This window comes from Anopheles bellator, chromosome 1, assembly GCF_943735745.2.
Source record: "Anopheles bellator chromosome 1, idAnoBellAS_SP24_06.2, whole genome shotgun sequence".
NCBI lineage: Eukaryota > Metazoa > Arthropoda > Insecta > Diptera > Culicidae > Anopheles > Anopheles bellator.
The window spans coordinates 14995275-15013593 of NC_071285.1; the positions used below are offsets into that span (position 1 = coordinate 14995275).

General features: G+C 49.3%; 1 protein-coding gene across 2 annotated transcripts; it reads left to right on the forward strand.

Moving 5' to 3' along the window:
• Window positions 1-724: 724 nt before the first annotated feature.
• Window positions 725-16268, forward strand: LOC131206310 (hyaluronidase Tab y 2.0101-like). Of its 2 annotated transcripts, none has more exons than XM_058198824.1 (8): window positions 725-852; window positions 4681-4932; window positions 6982-7274; window positions 7340-7479; window positions 11809-11987; window positions 12576-12783; window positions 15903-15991; window positions 16058-16268. In XM_058198824.1, exons 2-8 carry the CDS (start codon window positions 4856-4858, stop codon window positions 16158-16160), a joined length of 1089 nt encoding a protein of 362 aa, XP_058054807.1. In that variant the 5' UTR covers window positions 725-852; window positions 4681-4855; the 3' UTR covers window positions 16161-16268. The 2 variants fall into 2 exon arrangements, with proteins under 2 accessions (XP_058054807.1, XP_058054808.1); XM_058198825.1 differs by having other exon boundaries at window positions 789-887.
• Window positions 16269-18319: the final 2051 nt, after the last annotated feature.

Consider the following 18319-nt stretch of genomic DNA (forward strand, 5'->3'; position numbering starts at 1 on the left):
GGGCGTGGTACTAAAAGTTTTTTAATTTTGAATAGCGAACCGACATGGATTAGGAACTAATAATTGGATGGCATGCAGACGAATATTGGTCATTTCCTGAGTTTGAACTACTTGACACATGTTACGAATACTACCTCTAGGGGATCCAAGTTTACACGCTTGAGGACACTTGAAGACTTTTATGAGAAATTGAATTTTTTACATCCCCACACGTCGGCAGCGGGCGGTAGTCTGGTACACCTCGGGTACGTTTTTCAATGTATCAACCTCATTGCAACATCGGTCTATGCGACCTTAGCTTTGAACAGGTTTTCATGACCACCGGCGGGAAGGTTTCGAAAGCTCCGATCCGCGGATCCACGTGGACGTGTGGAAGACCCAATGTCACCGGCGACGGCTGCCGGTGGCTGATGTTTAAATATTGCACGACGACAGTTGACGGCAGTCCGAACCGAAGGTGGGGCTTACTGTGGGTACAGCTCTGCCACCGGCTTTCGTCAATTGTGCGCTGCAGCTTTTTTATTGTACCTTTCTGCATCTTTCTCTCTTTGTTTCGCCACGGTGAAAAAACAAACAATACAAACAAACAACCGAACGAGCAAACAAACAAACAAATCGTCGTTTGCCAACGGGACCAGAACGGGACGGAAGAGGTAGACCGAGCCCGACCGGGTGCGGTGCGGCTTATAAATATTAATCGGCCGTCAAACGTCCCACTCAGTTCCCGGTGTGTGGTTTTTGCGCGTGGAGTGTGTGGAAAACCGGCCCGACGACGACGGCCCGTCCCACCTTCGGTCCCAGTGCCGGACGAGTAAAGGAAAACTGTTCCGCGAATCCTTCCTGGCGTTTGCGGTAACGAAGTGAATTTTTTGTACGATCCGTGAACTGTACGATCCTTTACGATGAACATTTGTGTGACGAGCTTGATTTGTTTTCTTTGAGTGTTGTTTCACACGTTGGAAATGAAGTGAAAATTTGTAGCTCAGCGTGAGACATTCAGGGACAACCACAAAAAATCCCCAGACTCGCCAATATGTTAGTGAAATGCGACATTTTTAAGTCAGTAGATAACTGGCAAGCAACAAAATAACATGGCGAACTCATCAACCGCCGTCTGCGCTGGACCAAATTACAGAACGCGAAACCGTTCCGGAACATCATATCGACTCTAACCTCACCACAAAACGAGCAACAATTGGATTGAAAGCGACAAACAATCCGTGCGGATTTAGAAAATTCAATTAAACCGTCTCAATTGCAACGGTTGGTGTTCTTACACCGCAGAGTGGTGAACTGGAAATCGAAATCGGCACAAGGTGTAACGCCCCGGAACCGGCCATTTTCATGCCCGGCCTATCGCGCACGTTTGTGACGAATCCGGCGGTGGGCCACCAGGCGGAAATGTATGCAATCAGTGTAATTAAATTCAAATGCACACACATATTTTTCGGATAACACACAGGGCCCTAATGCTTGGCCCTAATCATCGCACCAATTACCAACTCGAGCATTTATCGACTAGGCCACGTTACCGAGCGCCACTTTGGCGGTGGGTACCACTTTGCAGGGCGTGATTCGATTGAAATGACAGTCAAATTTGGAGTGCAAATGTGTGGCAATCGTTGGAACGATGGTTGGGTATTTAGTTTTTGCGCTCCACATTTACAGGCTGGAAATTGGTCACATAATTGATAGGAGTGACGTACAATCGACCGGTTGGCGATAGCTCCTCTCATGGCGTACTCATGAATATTTGCATCAACCGCGCACTGGCGGTGGACAATGCCTCGTAGATGACACGTGTTCGTTTGCTGCGCATTTCCGGTACAATAGAATATGAAAAATGTATGTGCATTTCACATATTCAGAAGCAAGTGATTGTTACAGGGTTTTTTTTTCATCTTTGTGGAGCAATTTTTTCTGTCGATAAAATTCCCATAAATTTTAACAATTGCACCAGAAGGGTGACAAAACTGTAACAGAAGAGCAGATCAAATGGATGCGCCCGTTAAAAGCAACAATTCTACAATTAGGACCACAAGCTCTTTTCGCTCGATTTCGCCAAATATGTGAGTTAGTTGCATTTCTGAAAAAAAAAACCGTAATCAATTCTCCATGAATTTGGCACACTCGGTAACAGGAGGACACGGAGTGTAAGCATTCCACCACGCGGAGCATAAAACAAAATTAAATAATTCTGTGCCCACCAGAGTTGATGATCCTGACGATGAAACTAGAAACTTCCTAATGGTGGACAAATAAGTCTCAGTCTCGGTAACCAAACATCGGTTCCCCAATCCTGGTGCAGGTGCTGTCGTTACGACAGATCCTGTCGTTCTCCGCGCAACTGCACACCGTTGCACACCGAAAGCGTATCAATTCGGGACCATAACCCTCATGTCACATGTTCCGTGTGCGTCAGCCTCCGTTTGCGATTTTAATCATATTTACGATGCCATTTAAATAAACTTAACCATTTCTCGAGCCCTCGGTATTCGATCGCCTGGCGGTCGATGTTTGTTTCACCATTCGTTTCGCCTTTTTTCCAATTTTTTTACGCTCAACCTGAACCCTCTCTCCGGGATAAGCGCTTTGTTGCGAAGTTGCGCTTCCTGGACTATCTTAATGGATTTCCAGCAGCGCGGTTTACTCCATGTTTTCGGCTCCCCTCGGCGGAGCGAGTTTCCCGTTCGGCCACCGTACCTCGAGAGCAGTGGGCGCCCGCGTTGTTGGGATGTTGTTTTCCCACCCAGGAGTTTGATGGTTTGTTTATGCATCACTTACCGGCAGTCGGGAGAATGCAATCCTATGTTGTTGTTGTTATTGTTGAGTTTGCACTACTTTTTTGCGCACAATGTTTGTTGTGCTCTGCTTTCCAGGTTTGTTTGTGCGAATCCGGTGCCCGCTCCTACTTTCACCGCGCTGTTTTATTTAATTTGTTGTTTGTGCCGGTTCTGTGTGCAAATGGTTCTGTAACTTTCGAGTCCCTCGAGAAGTGTCGGTGATAGAGAGAAAGAAAGAGAGAAAGAGAGAGCTTGAGATTTGGGGAAAAAAGAGAGGAACGGCATCGTATCGGCGCCCCGGAACGGGACAAAGTTTTGTGCGTTTTGTTGACGATCTACAAAAGTTTACTTAAAAATTTAATTAATTTCAAAAACAATACTTAAAAGCTTCACGAAACACGCGCTCACGATTGGCCCGATACCGAGCGGTCGTATTAAGGATCGCAATCTCAAATCCCATCAACCGCCACTCGATTCAATGTTGTGGGGGTGTTTTTTACCCAACCACTCGGCACCACGGCCTTCTAGTTCCGTTCCGCTTCTGTGCTTTGATGACGCTATCGGCCCAATGCTAATGCTACCGAGCACGCGACATGTCATCTTCATTATCACCGTCGACCGCCACCACACGGATAGTAACTCCCGCATCGGGTTCTTGATCGGTCCCACTTGGGCGCTGGTGGATTCTAATGCCCACCCCCGAATGGGTGTCAGTATGGCGCCCCACTATGCCGACTGGCTCATCGAAGCCGGCTTGCAGTCGAGTGGTGCCGGTCCTGCAGTACGGAAGCGCAACGGCGATGGTAACGGTTGTTACAAACGTTACAAACAACCTCGGCCGGGTGTTGTGGATGCGTTTGTTTTTGCTACGTTTCCGTTGTGTTGTGAATTGTTTCGTTGCTGCCATACACACTCGCAACTGACCTGGGGCCTGGGGATTGTTTGGGTTCGCAGCAAGTGTCCGCCACGCGATGACCGTTCACGGGCGTCTGTTGGATCATTCAGTTGGGCGTCGTGGTTGCCCTGGAAACCCGATGCGTGTGATTGCGATTCCTGCTGGTGGTGGTGCCGACCACACACGCTGGAAGTTAATTAACGAAAACACGATCGATGCCGCGATCGAATAAGAACGCCACCATTCTCCGGCCGCGATCAAGAACCGCCGCGACCCGAGCGCCAATCTAGAACGCAACAGCTGTTGGCGCAAAACGCTGTCACTTGTCGCTGCGCGCGATCAGACAGCGTTGCGCGATCGGAGTGTGACGTGTCGCCTCGTGAGGGCACCCGACCGAAGAGTGTGTCATTCGCCGGTGCTCCAGTGTGGCCTGATGGATTTTAAATATGCAGCCAGCTCGGTATCCGCGAACGTGTGCGAAACCGTTCAGTGGCACCCGTGAACCGAGGGCTCCTCAGGGTGCCCGGGGACCTCAGACACCAACTCCGGGCTAGTGGTGTACCGGATTCGCTACCGTTTGGACGCTCTGCCCGCCACCCGGAGGAAGATGAGTCAGATCACGGGCGACACTTCGGTCAGCTTCTTCGCGGTGGATCCGGTGGGCGGTAAAGCCGCTCGTGACGTGTGCGGGTGATTGGGGCCTGTGGTGGGCAATTTTTATGTTTCGCTTCCTTGATTCGTGCATTTATTTGCCACTCATCTCACTGTCGCGAGCTGAGGTGGTGAAGTGGTTCAGTGGTTTCGAAGCATTCTTATCACCGCGCGGTGAAGGATAAACAAAACGGTGCGCCTTGACGGTGGGCGATAAGATCGCACGCCAAACGTTTGCCACTCAATTGCCCCAATGGCCACTTCGGTCACAAAACCGACGAACCTCACAAATCACGAAGCGAGTCTCGGTGCCGACAGCGATTTAAACTTTAATCCCTTTGCCAATACTAGAAAAAGCGAAAACAACTGGTGAAGACCTGTGAAGCGTGTGGTCACCCGTGGTGACTGATTTAATTAGCAACGTGGCAAGTGATTAGCGTTAAGCGTCGGAGCGTGGGGCAAATAAGTGAAAGGTTTGGCCGGCCTGTGATCGTTTTTCCAGCCGTAAAAATCCAATCGTACAAACATGGCCAACAAAATGGACGCGTTGATGTCGACGGCACTGTGGACGCTGTTGCTGCTGCAAGGATTGGCGCCTGTTTTGTAAGTAGAAAGTTTTCCCATTCACTCACTTCCATCCAGTACGATAATTTGTAGCCTTGTCTACCGTAAGAATGCATCCCTCTCCACACAATGTCACTCGGGATGCCAGGTGCGTTGTTACCAAAGTTCCATTCCGTTCGCTTCTGAAGCACTCGTTGAGATGAAAATTGTTAATTCACAACCAAACGGTATGCTGAAGGCATGTTAATTAATTTGCTGGTGCGAATCGCCGCTTCTCGGTGTGAGTTTCGCCTTCTCCCTGATCAGGCTTCGACATAACACAGCAGCTGTGCTACAAGCTCTACGCTACCCCCCAACAGCAAGCCAAAACAACACCAGGGAACTTGCTCGCTTTCCACGATTCCGGATGCCTTCGTTCGGTGGCCACAACAGGGCGACAGCAATAAATATTGCAAAAACCACGATTCATTCGCTCAATCACACTTCATTCATCATTCAGCGCCCCATTCAATCTCGACTTGTCTTCGGTTCGCCCTGATGAACTGAATTCATCAACGCCGACCTACATCTTGAAGATGCAGAGCTCTGGCAGTTCAGCAAGTTTTCGATCCTGGGGTTAGAGTAAAGCAGTCGCCTTCCAGTCGCCAAATGTAATGCCACAATCATAAAGTTTCCAAACGCTAACCCCACACACTGTGAACAGTGAAAACTTTGCTGCAGCTGGGGCGCCTGGGTACCGAGGCCCTTATCGCACATGTAGCAGCACCCGGTGGCCGAAGTGGCGCGCGAAAAAGGATACTTTGCATAGCTGCATGCATAATGTAAACCAACCCGGGTTCGGTCCGGGCCCGGGAACTCAGTCCCGAAAGCTAACCGCGCTCGGCGCGCTCTTCAGTTTCGGAGTAGTTCCGGCAGTGCTTAATTACGATGTACGCGCAAAAGTGTTCGCAGTTGGTGGTGACATTTTTTCCGGAACGAGCACCCACCCGTCCCTGCTGCACTGTTCGTCAAATACTTCGGGTTCGCTGGCATCGTTTAATTAAACCTCGAAAACCGAATGCGAGGCCGAGGCCTTCGGCGGAGAGCGAAGAATCTCGGGCCCATAAATCCGGGAGCCTCATTAGGGATGACGGAGCTCTAATTGAAGTAAATTTGGCACAATTAGACAGCTCGGAATTAATAATGAATTAATGCACCGCCATGAAGACGTTGGCAAAGGCAAGCGTAGGACGCGCCGCGCCGATGTCTAATTAGCTTCCGGGGACATCGCTCGCATCAATCACGTGGACCGGATCCACGCGCGTCATAGGCTTCCCGCGGTTGTTGCCGATTAATTTTGCGGAAAGGATTTTGGCGCCCCCCAAAAATAGACACCTTCTGGGCCGGGCTGGAAATAGCATACGCGGTGCAAAAGAATGATTACTTTTTTTGTCGCCAGCTTTACACTTTGCAATCTGCAAGGTGCCACACCGTCCGGGCCAATCCTGAAGTCAACCGATAAATTAGCTCACTGTTTTGGTCTCGCGCGCCTTGGAAGTGACACGTGTTGCGCACGGCCATTTGCTTCCGTTGGTGCGAAAATGATGAAAAATGATAAGCTTGCCGCTCGCTCATCGCTTTTAATGGCGTGCCTTGTTGGGACACTCCAAGTCACACTCCATCAGCGGGGCGATGCTGGACAGTGTATTTGCGAAACCATCAATGGGCCGGGCTGGGCCGGCTGGCGGAGTGGCTGTCAGGCTCTATTCGGGAAATTATTTTGACTCCTCCGCCGGTCGGCCTATTGGGAGGTCGGCCGGATACGGCTTCGGTCATAAATTAGCGTAACTTTCATTGTGAAATCGAAATTCATTTTTCATTCGCTTTTGACGTGATTGATGGTAGCGGGTCGGCGCTAGGAAGGAATTTGATTTTTAAGTCATTTTTATTTTCGAATTATGCCTGTTTCCCGTCACCATCATCAACGGCCTCTGGGTCGTTGGGTTAGGTTGGGTTGGGTGGTTTGAATAATGATCGTCCTCCTGAGGGGTCTCCCGTTCTGCAGAAGGGTCACTAATCTGTTCCGTTTTTCTTCCCCATCGTCCCCAGCTCGTTCGAGGTGTACTGGAACATTCCGTCGTTTATGTGCAATCAGTACGGGCTTAACTTTAGCAACGTGAACCGCACCTACTCGGTCCAGCAGAATGCCAACGATCGGTTCCGCGGCAATGCCATCACGATCATGTACGATCCGGGTAAGTTTCCGGCGCTGCTGGAAAAACCGTCCTCCAAAACGCTGTACAAGCGTAACGGCGGAGTGCCACAGGAGGGCAACCTAACCGAGCATCTGGAGGTTTTCAAGCGTCATCTGGACGAGCAGGTGCCGGACAAAAACTTTAGTGGTATGTTTAGTGGAGCCCGTGTTAGTCCTTGAGTGTGCATATCGCTAATCCACCTCTATGGCTAGGCCTTGGTGTAATCGATTTCGAGTCCTGGAGGCCCATCTATCGGCAAAACTTTGCCTCACTCAACCCGTACAAGGAGCTGTCGATGAAGATCGAGAAGGAGCGCAACCCAAGCTGGACCAACGTGCAACTCGAGCGAGAGGTAGGAACCCCACCGATGGCGACAGACGGAGCATTCGTTACGGACCATTATTGAGTCCTTCTGAAAATAATGTACTTTTCTTCTGCGTGCGAAGAAGTTGTTATTCCGGTGGTCAAAAGGGAGAAACGATCGACCTTTTCGGTGCGGTCCCGAAGCGTAATCATTAACCCGTCCACGGTCCAACAATCGGTCGACCGAAATGGGCACCCGAGATGGAACCGGAATGGGAAGCGCAACAGGAACAATTACGAAACCGAAGTATCATCCCCTTTTCCGGTCCACGTCACCGAAATCGAGGGGCCGCTGCTATCTCCTGACGTGGCGATTCCCGTGTTTCACCTCGTTGTTCGTTCGCTCTTTTTAGCTACCTCAATCCGCTACTTGGTCCCTACACAGTGACACTCCACTTTCCTTTATGGCGAATCCCTTTTACGCCAAAAACAAATAAGCAGGACCAGCCAACCAAAATGGCGATCATCATCGTCGGGCGTAAGTGCGAAAGGTCACTCTAGGATATGCCGGCGCCCTTTAAAAAGGGATAATAAATGAGCGTGGAAAAGTCGGATCGAGGACTTCCCGGGGTCCGGCCATAAATATGCGCCAATCAGGCGTACCACAACCCGGAAACGATTCGGTTGCACGTGGTGATTTGTTTACTTCCGTAGGTTCGGTCCCTTCTCTGTGGACGATTGAAGCTGTAGTAAGTTTGTCCCAAGTCACATCGAAAAAAAAGCTTTCAAAAACGCGAGGGTTATTATACTTTGCTTCCTCGCATTCCGTTTCGGTTGCCTTCCTCTAGATCAATTTATTTCGATCACTTTAGGCCCGAGCTCCATGGACGAGATTTTGGTCTACCGACCAAAGCTTTGGCCTTCCCTTTTGGGGCACAGGCTAGGTTTTATCTATTCTGCCACTTTCGACTGATTTATAACGGGCTTTTGGGGCCGCAGCGAACCCCCGCACGGAAACAGATTCACGGCGATTCACAATCTCCGGCAACTAGGCAACCAGTTCCGGTCCCAAGAACCTGGGGAAGCGGAGAAAGCGATCGGAAAACTTTCACCTGGTCAGTTTTATGGCGGCCGGAATGAAACATCCCTTTAGGGAATTCGGACTGCCCTAGAGTCCCGGGTGGACTCTTGAAGGACTCGGACCCCATTTGAATGAACTGATAGGGCGCAGTGTTAAAAAAATGTAAGACATGGAATGCAACGAGCGAGAAAGTCATCGAAGGCACGGTAGCCTTCGGATTCCGTTATAAATTAATCTTCGCTTATCTCACTCCTACACGAAAAAGGATACACCGAACGTCGGTCGAATGCCGGGTTTACCGAGAATCTTACTCGACTTTCACGGTCATCCGGCCCACTTCTATCGGGATCGGGCAAAGTAAATGAAGCACGAATTCGCGGAAGGATTCGACTACTCGTCAAACACTCGGCGGACCCAGGACCCAGGTTTCGTGAACACGCTCGTTACGTCACACGTCGCTAGAAGAAAGAAAAAACTCATTCTGAAATGTGTGTTGTGCATTGCATTTCCTCGACAATGGGCAACTTCCGTTGGCGATTCCCATTGCACAGTGCTCGTGGAACACCTATCGCTTCTGCCGGAACTGGAAAATATGAAAATCCCTTGATCCCCGCCATCGGAGATGATCCTTTGGCACGAGCACGAGCGAAACGATTGTTTCAACTCGCCAGGGCTGGGCAGCTGTAAAAAAGCGTAGATGTGCCGCCGGTCACGCACCGGAAGGCCCAAAAAAGCCGGAAAAAATCATCATATTTTCGAGCCAGACCTGCAACAGGGTACCGATTTCCATCTTCGAGCTGATACCAAATCAAACAGATGGCCACCGTTGGATTCTGCGGAAGCAAAGCTTCGATTCCGTTTGACCGTTAGAAGGTCGTTGGTAGAATGATCGAAACCGGTTCCGGGACCGGCTCTGAGTCGGAGTGGGCCCAAAATCGAGAGAAGATTGATTATCCGATCAGGGAGATTATTATCTTTGGGGTCGGCCTGGGTACCGGAAGGTGCAGCTTTTTTCCGGGAGCGCCCGATCGCTTATCGATGCATTTTTTACAGCATATCGTTTATACCAATAGCTTCCACAGTGTTAGTATCATAATTATACTTTAAGCTCACAGTACCTAACGAATCCTGTTTCACCGCCCAATGTTCTCTACTTCAAGTACTCCAACGGCCGACATTCGATCGATTGTCACCCAGCTACCAATCCGACCGCATGAAATAGTAACCCTCGTTGCGCCACACAAACGTCCCAGCCTAAAAGCTCCTTCTATGGCCTTGCCATGGCAAAAAAAGGATAAATAACTCGACTGCTACGGCGGTCTGCCATTTTAGATCCCGTTTTTTAATCGACCGCTTACCGCAGGTTTAAATCGATTTTTCCACGGCCCACTGCCATTCTGTGGCCATCATTTTGGTTGATGTGCCCATCACGGGCGCTCGTTAGCCCCTGTGAGGGGATTTATTGCTTCCGGGCTTCCAACCACGCTCCAACCAAACCGCAACCGCAGTCAAATGTCAACTGTGGGTGTGCTTATGTCGCATGTTACCGAGTAAAATGCACCGCAGTTGTCGGGTCCAAAAATTCTAAACTTCTTCAATTGACCGCGGTCTGGCGAATAGCTCGCCAGCAACCGCAACACCGCCATTTTGGGCGAGTATAAATAAATTCACCAAATTCGCTAGCGTTCGCCATTTCCTCGACCCACGGCTCGTCTCGAAACCAACCCTGAATTGCGGTTTGCTGCTTCCAAGCGCGTCTCTCAAGACCGGACAAGGACACGGCCACCGGCCCCAGCAGCCCGGTCCGACCGGGACGTGGCCACAAGTAGCTTTCCGATGGAGTGTAGCTTTCGGTCGGTAATTTTGCGGTGACCTCATCATCGTAGTCCGGAAAGATGGCATAAAAATGTGGGACAAGCACTCGACAGCAGCTGCCGGTGGTGGAGGGAAACTGTATTAAATTTCGCACACCTCGCAGCGGCACGGCGGGGCACTAATTAGATCCTTCCTTTCGGAAGGATGATGCTTCACGAAACAAATGAAAGGTTCGGTCGTTATTTTCCCGTAACCGCTTCAGACCAATTTCAACCAACCGCAGCGCACCTGGGTCCGTGATTCATTTCGCTGCTACTTTCGGCGCTGTAATCGCTATTTGAAGCACTTCCAAAACTCTCGACCAACATTGTTTTCTAATGTTTTTCTGAGCGGGATTTTGAAGCAACTTTTAAGTCCGACTGGAATGGTTTTAGAGGCTTTTGTTCCTTTTTTTTAAAGTACCCGATCGGCGTCCCTCAAAACGAAGGACCTGGGAGTTGAAAACTTTCTGGTTTGGGCGCAACAACAATTCAAATTCGACCCGAGCGCCTATCGGTCGGGATTGTCGCTGGAAGCTTTTTTCCCATCCATTAACCCGTTTCGGTCAACCAACTCCCGGAAAGTAGTATCCCGGGGCGACGGGCATGGTTGAACTTTCCCAGGAAGTTCCTCCTCCGGGAGGTCCAATAAAACTTAATTAATATCCTTTGCGATATTAGTTTTAGCAGTTGGAAGCGGCTTATTACTCCCAATTGGAAAACAAACTGCCCTTCGCGCTCGCTGTTGGGGGACCGAACCAAAAATAAACTCGTTGGCCAACAGGGACACCTCTGACACCCATTGTGTGAATGTGTGTAAAAGGGCCGTAAAAAGCGAGAATTTTTCGGTTGGTCGCATCCGTACGCTGTGCGAACATAAAACAATAGGGTCGGGGCCCCGTTGTTATAACGGCTCAACTTATGGTGCAATAACTTGCCGAGCGCAACGAAACATCGGAGCAATTGTTTGCTGGGGACAACACAGGATGCTAGTATTGAAATGTCGTCCACTGGCCATTCGACTCGAAGACCGTCTTGAAATTGGTCCCGAACCGGTGGTTCGGTTCCAGAAATCTGTCACGGATGACAAGTTAGCCCCGGTGGAGTTCGGGCGGGTTTGCAAACCTTTCTCTGCGAACCGAACATCTTATCAGCAACGGTGACTGGGCATCCTCGGCAGATGTCCTAGGACTCCTTATTGTATCCCATTTGCAACCGGCAACCGTAACACCAGAGACACCCCGAACTGTGGTGACAAGAAAAGAACGAAATCACCCCCGACTGGCAACAAAGACTCCAACCGAGAACTGCAGAAACCAATTCCCACCGGAAGTGGAACGGACAACAACCACATTCCGCGCTACGCCTCGGGTTGCGCCTGCCCGTCGGGGGCACTAATTTCACTTCCGTTTATCTTCATTTTATTTTCGTTGATTTACCACAGGCAACAAGGCGCTGGGAGGAAGCGGGCCGCAAGTACATGGAGCAAACGCTGCTGCTGGCCAAAGAGCGCCGGCCCCTGGCGGCCTGGGGTTACTACGGTTTGCCCTACTGCTTCAACCTGAACGGTGGCCCCAACAACCAGGAGGACTGCGCGAAAGACGTGCAACGGGAAAACGACCGGTAATGTAGACGGACTCCGCTTTGCTGCACAACCCAGGACACCATCCATAGGGCAGTCGCATAGCTGGGTCCGGCACGAAAGTGAAACAATCCTTCCCTTTCCGAATCCTTTTGCTGGTTGCACCACTATCGCAGTGTGCTTTTGCGGCGGTCCACAGTACTCCGGTGTAACGAATGCATCCTCATCGGCTGCAAAAAGCAAGTCCCTTTTGTCCGAAACCTATTCAGCCAAAATCTGTGCCAGAAGGAGGATGCAAACGATACCGCGGTTCTGAACGTAAAGAAGGATTCATAAATTATCGCCAGCTCTTCAACACTTTACCGGCCGGCCATCCGGACTAGGCGAAGACTAAAGCAGTTGCTTATCGTTTCGACTTGGATAAAGCAGTTCATAAAGGCGTTTGATGCTTTAAAAAAAGCGCCTTCGTAAAAAACGAAAGTCGCGCAGGCTTGGATGGCATGAATATCGTGTCAATTCGACCTACCACTTGGTGGTTCCTGTAGGATAAAATATAAGAATCGCGGAAGCAGTCCACATGCGAAGTGATCGATTTTAATCTGCAACAATCCACCTCTGTTTCGTTCCAGCATCATGTGGCTGTTCGATGCGTCCGATTTCATCTATCCTGCGGTATATCTGCGCGAGAAGCTAACACCCAAGGAGCGGCAGATGTTGATCCGCGGTCGAGTGCGAGAGTCTGTCCGTGTTGGGAAGCGCACCAGCGATCATAGAGCTCGTAAGGTCATTACATACCTACGCTACGTATACATCGACTCGCTAAAGCTCCTGACCGAAGTAAGTAAACGACCAGCGTTTCCCCTGTGCAGTATCCATTTTCGCACTTCTGGGTAATGATGTTCTCTGGAGAGCCCGTTGATCCATGTAGTTGAAATTTCCCGATATTCCCGGATGCTGCTTTGCGAGTAACTGATACGGATTGAGAGGTGTCCCGTTCGCAAAGAGCAACTAGCCACGGATGGCCATGACCAAACCTTTGTGACTGAAAAAGGAGAGAGAATAGTTGGCAAACTGTTGTTATTTTAAGAACAGCGCACTTCCTTGCCAAGGTGCACTTTTCCTTCCTACGAACTTTGGCACCTTAATGGGTCAGTTCGGTGTCAGTGTTTATCATGCTTCTCGGTGCACCGGAGCAAGGAAAGCCCTTTCCTGGCTCTCGACGCGGACACCGCTGACAATTTAGTTTGTAACACATTTTTGTACGTGCAGGCAGAGAAAAAACACCACTCCACGGAGTACGGTGACGGGACGGTGTCCTATCATTAAGCTCACGCGGAAACAGTGCAAAACTCAATTACAGCGTACCGAGAACACGGGCGCAAACCAAGGTCCGTGTACCGTGAGCCACCCAAGTGTCGGAGAAAGAAAAACATGCCCACTATGCACCAACTTTCACGGGGACGAGAAAGTTACAGTTCCTTCTGCAGACGCGAAGATCCGATTTGAACGAACTCTAAAAAGTCACCGACGGAAAACTTGTCTCCCAAGTGCTCGGAAGAAACAGATTGAGCACCGGTGGTGCAACTGTAATCGACAAAAGCCTTTTGATGTGTTGCGGCAAGCCCTGGCACCGAGCGAAAACTGAATGCTTCAAGTACTTTTTTTTATATTTGATCGACAGCCCCCCGGAGATTGGCCTGCTGTAAAATGTTTAAACTTCGCACATTACGACGAGAATTAATCAACCTTCTTATCAAATCGCGGGTGGCCACATTCTCCCGCCAAAAAAAAGGCACATAAAAACATCTTAATGATTGGCCACAAACTTTCGTACTTCGCAAAAGTATTCGCGGCACGCCATTGAGCAAACGTCACCGTGGGACTTTTTGACGGACGACGACGGCAGCGACGGCGCACTCTGTCCTCGGAACTCTTCTCCTTGCAAATCTCGGGCACGTGGAAGCCACTCGAGATGTCGGTGGGCCAACTTTTTAATTATTTTCTCATCTCTCGCTGGCGAAACTGGCGAGACTCACGGGGTCCAAAACATGGGCCACACGCTTCCGGCCGATCTCTCCGTTTGCGTCAGAGACTGTAAACGAGTACGCGCGTTCGAAACAGCGCCGCAGGATGGCGAACAGGACAACAAAAACAGGCGCACCTCACGGGAGACGGGGAGGCCCAAGAAAACCGTTTGAGCCGGCCGAAGAAATTGTCGAGCGCTGGTGACATGCATTTTATGCCTCGCGTTTTTCCTTACTTACTCCTTTCTTTATTTCGGGACGCTCAATTTTTGCTCCTCATTTCCGCTTTTCCGGACATGCTTGTTCTCTGACGCTGGGTCGCAGCACGAGGAAATTAAGTTTTGAATTTGGCAAAGTTTTTGTTGTGAGCTTTGTTATGATCTGAGGTTTTCGCTTTCTTTTTGTTCTGTCGGATTGGCGCGAGCCGGTGAAATAAATTTCCTATGGGAAATTGCGAAATTAAGTAAGGATCAGTATCGGCACCACGCCGGTGCTGACGGTGGCCGCCAGCCAGCCAACCAGCCCATTGTCAGTCAGCCCGGCCCGGTGAATTTGAATGGAACAAAAACCATAACAAAACGGTAATCCCATAAAACCCGGGGTATTCGTTCCGGAGCTGGAATTTTCGCGCCGGAAATGAACACAGTTTGAGCTCAGCCGGACGCGCTCCATTTGACGCACGTCTGTGCTTTTGATTTTCTTTCCCTCCCAAAACGTCAAACGACGTTCGTCTAGGGATGGAAACATTGGATGGAAAAAGTTGCCTGACGCGGCCCATCACCGGGCGTAGCAATTGCTGAATTTTCGGCAGTTGATGAAAAAGTTATGATTGGTGCCAAGTGAGGTGCCGCGGCACGGGATCTCTTATGTTTTTTGCATTACGAAGGTGGCCGACACAATATGCACAATCTTTTACAGCAGCAACTCGGAAAGCCTTGAGGCAAAGCAAATCAATATTAAGATGTAAAAGCACGAGTTGGTGTTTTAGCAAATAAACTTAAACAGCAAAATATTGATTCATGTTGGAAAAGAATTCAAAATGGCAACTCATTAGCATGCTAGCGATTACATTTGTTCTACTTTAAACGGCTTAAAGCCGTGACTGAAAGCAAACAGTACTGGAGTGATAATGATAATGATTACGACTCATTTCGATTTGCCGAGAAGTTCAATGGCGCCACTAAAAGTCCTGCCATCGATGCTCGTATAATGTGCATAACCATTAAGCCGTGCCCCGAAGACCAACGTTCCCCCCCCCGGGGGCGCTGCAAATCGGTCGACGGTCGTTAGGTGGCCACTGTGTCGAGTAGTAGTCGAACTTTTTTAATCAAATTTGTTCTCATTATCCTTTGCGGCCGGTTGGCCAGCGGACGGGGAACTACGCGGATGCACGCGGTCATCTGCCATTTGACACTTCATTTCCGTTCCGACCACGGACAAAGGACACTATCCGGACGGCTCGTCCGGTTAGGATGTGTTTCTTTTTCTCTTTTTTCGTCCCGTTACGGTGCCGTTTGCAAAACTCTCTCTTCCACCGACAATCGGTCGGATTTGGCAAAAGTTGCAGGATTTGGGACCGGAGATCAAGTAAATCCGTATTCGAACACGCCACGTGGAGAGAAAGTTTGTCGGTTTTTTAGACCCCTGTAGACCTGTAAAGGGGGGCCATTTCTGCACAGGACTGTCCCTGGGGACAGACTCGGTTGAAACGTTTTATGGCGCAAGTTCGTCAGCCGAAGCTGGGCCCTTTTTGAGGGTCTAAGCTGAAAAATAGTTTTAATTATGCGCACTTGCTGGGGTGGTTTGCTGATTTCGTATCGGGCACTGTTTCTTCCTCTTGGTGCCAAATTGTTGCAGCTTAACCTGGAAACTCCCGTCGCCGAAGTTGTTTTATAAATTACTTGTTTTATCTATAATTCTCTCCCTGCGCAGAGTGACTGGATTAATGCAATAGAGGCGATGAAGAGCGCCGGCTCGCAAGGTATCATACTGTGGGGAAGCTCGTTCGATTTAAACTCCAAGTAAGCCGTAATGGAGCATAGTACCAAACCGGGGTTTCATTACACCTTCACAATCTCAACCCGCAGGCAAAAGTGCATCGACTTTAAGGCTTACATGGACAACACTCTGGGACCTATTTTGAGCTCTCTGCAACCGAGCTACACTGTGAAGAACCCCCCGACAGCGTAACTGATCCACGGAGTGTAGAGTTAGAGCCGCAAACGATCAGCAACCAACAGCTTGTGTACAGAATCGACTTTATCGATATTGGATAGCAAATAAAATTCAACAACTATTAAAAGCATAAAACTCTCGTTCATCATAATCATACCAAATTGGTACCATATTAAAGGTAAGTCACAAACGATAGAGTGTTGCTGCTCATTGTTTTTATGGGCTCTGATTTAATTTGCAACTTATTGCCTACGAACATCCAGACCGTGAAATAAACCACTGCTAGGGCTAATAGGCAACAACTCGGTGTGGAATGATAAAGCGAAAAACCGTGTGTAGTTCTCCGAAAATGTCCCGATGCTGGCCAAATTTATTAGCGTGCACACCAGCAGTAGCAACAGCAGCAGCGGCAGTTAGGCTCAAGCTGCCTCCCAAGGGAACCCGATAATCAGCATGGCACGCACTCGGTGACCGAACACGCACGCAACGTTGTAACGATAATTAACTGCCATGATTAATGGTCTCGCCTTTCCCGCCGTAATGCACTACAAATTGGAAATGGCTGTGAAAAATGGCCATTCCCCACCATTAGGCACGGGGCCGACGGATGGGAGCCCCTAATCTGGCCAATTGCGAAAGCAAACCCGAACCATTCGCCATTTCCTTCATCTTCTGCGCCAGAAAGTCTTCCTCGCCGTTGAAGGGGAGCGTATGGCGTTATTTGTGCCACTTCGAAGATGAAAGCCCAACGACCGCCCAACGCGTGTTCCGCGGGTGGACTACAATCACTCACTTCACGCTCGGAACAATCAGCATCCCAAATCCAATCGATACCACCACCAGTCACGAAGATCAGAGCCCGCGGCCCAAGTCACCCCAGCACTCGGTGACCTTTCGGTGTCCGCAGAGAATCATGGCCCACGCGTTTTGGCAGTGCGTGTTGTGTTCACAATCGGAAGCCAATTTCCACGGAGAAAATAAACAAAACACGGAGCATTCCCGGCACCAGCTCCCATGTCGCGGGATCACGCATTAGCATACCTTTCGGTAGACCTGAATCGCATCTCTGCTCGATTCCTCATTCCTGGTTCTCTGGGAGTGGCACCGGGCCGTCGTGCCTGGAATCGACAGATATGGATCCATTTGGAACGACAAATCCAATCATCGCAATACTCTCCGCCGACTCCTCAAGGGAACCGTCAAGTATGCGTCTTCGTCAAGAATGAAACCACATATTGGAGTGATAAAAATAAAAAAAACACTGAAACGGCGAAAACCTCTCCTGGCGTCTGCCTAAACCGGGCGCACGTGCAATGTAAAAGTAATGGTTGGAGCACTATTCGAACTTTGACACCTCTCCCTGGACGCCCGTTGATGGATCTCGCTTTTGAACTCTGATATTCGAGGCTTAGATAAAAGGTAGTGTCTACTCGTCTACACCGAAAGTTCTCCCCTCCATTGATGTTGCATTTTCGCAGAATTTTGCGTTCGATTCCAAGAAGGACCTAGACGAGGTATGGTGAACAGGGAAAGCTCTTTTATGTAGTTTTACATTTACAGGTGCGGCTGTACATTATTACACAGGACGCTCTTCTGCTGCCATCTGCTATTTCAGTGGATAATGGTGCTTGGTTTTGCTTTCTTTTTACTTCGCTGCTCTTGGTTTTTCGCTTGGATTCCTACAGTACATGCAACTATCCGCGTTGACGCGTGAAGTGGTTTTCAAGCTGTAGATTTCACGATTATTGAAAACTATTTGAGAACACGCAAAACAGCAGTCAGTATTCTAGTTGAACGTAATTTTACATCAGTTTTTAGCCTCCTATTTGTGTACTTAGTTTTAGAACATGCGGATCGCTATGAGATGTAGTGAGTTTGCCTACATGTAGGCGCACCATTCTTGTACCGAAAATTTAATTTGAACGTTATCATGAAATATTTTGGTGCAATTTTCGATGATAACGTTTATAATATTTTAATAAGTAGTAAGGATAATGGGACAGTATGTAACAATATCATTTTCATTTTCACTTCTAAGCGATTCACATATCCCACTTTGATAACATTTATGAATCTTTCCTCGCTCAGCTGTGATCCGTCCAATGGAAACAGGTTTACTGTGTCCAGCCGTACCGTTTCTGGTGCGAACCCTGTTCTTGTAGCAGCCCTTCATG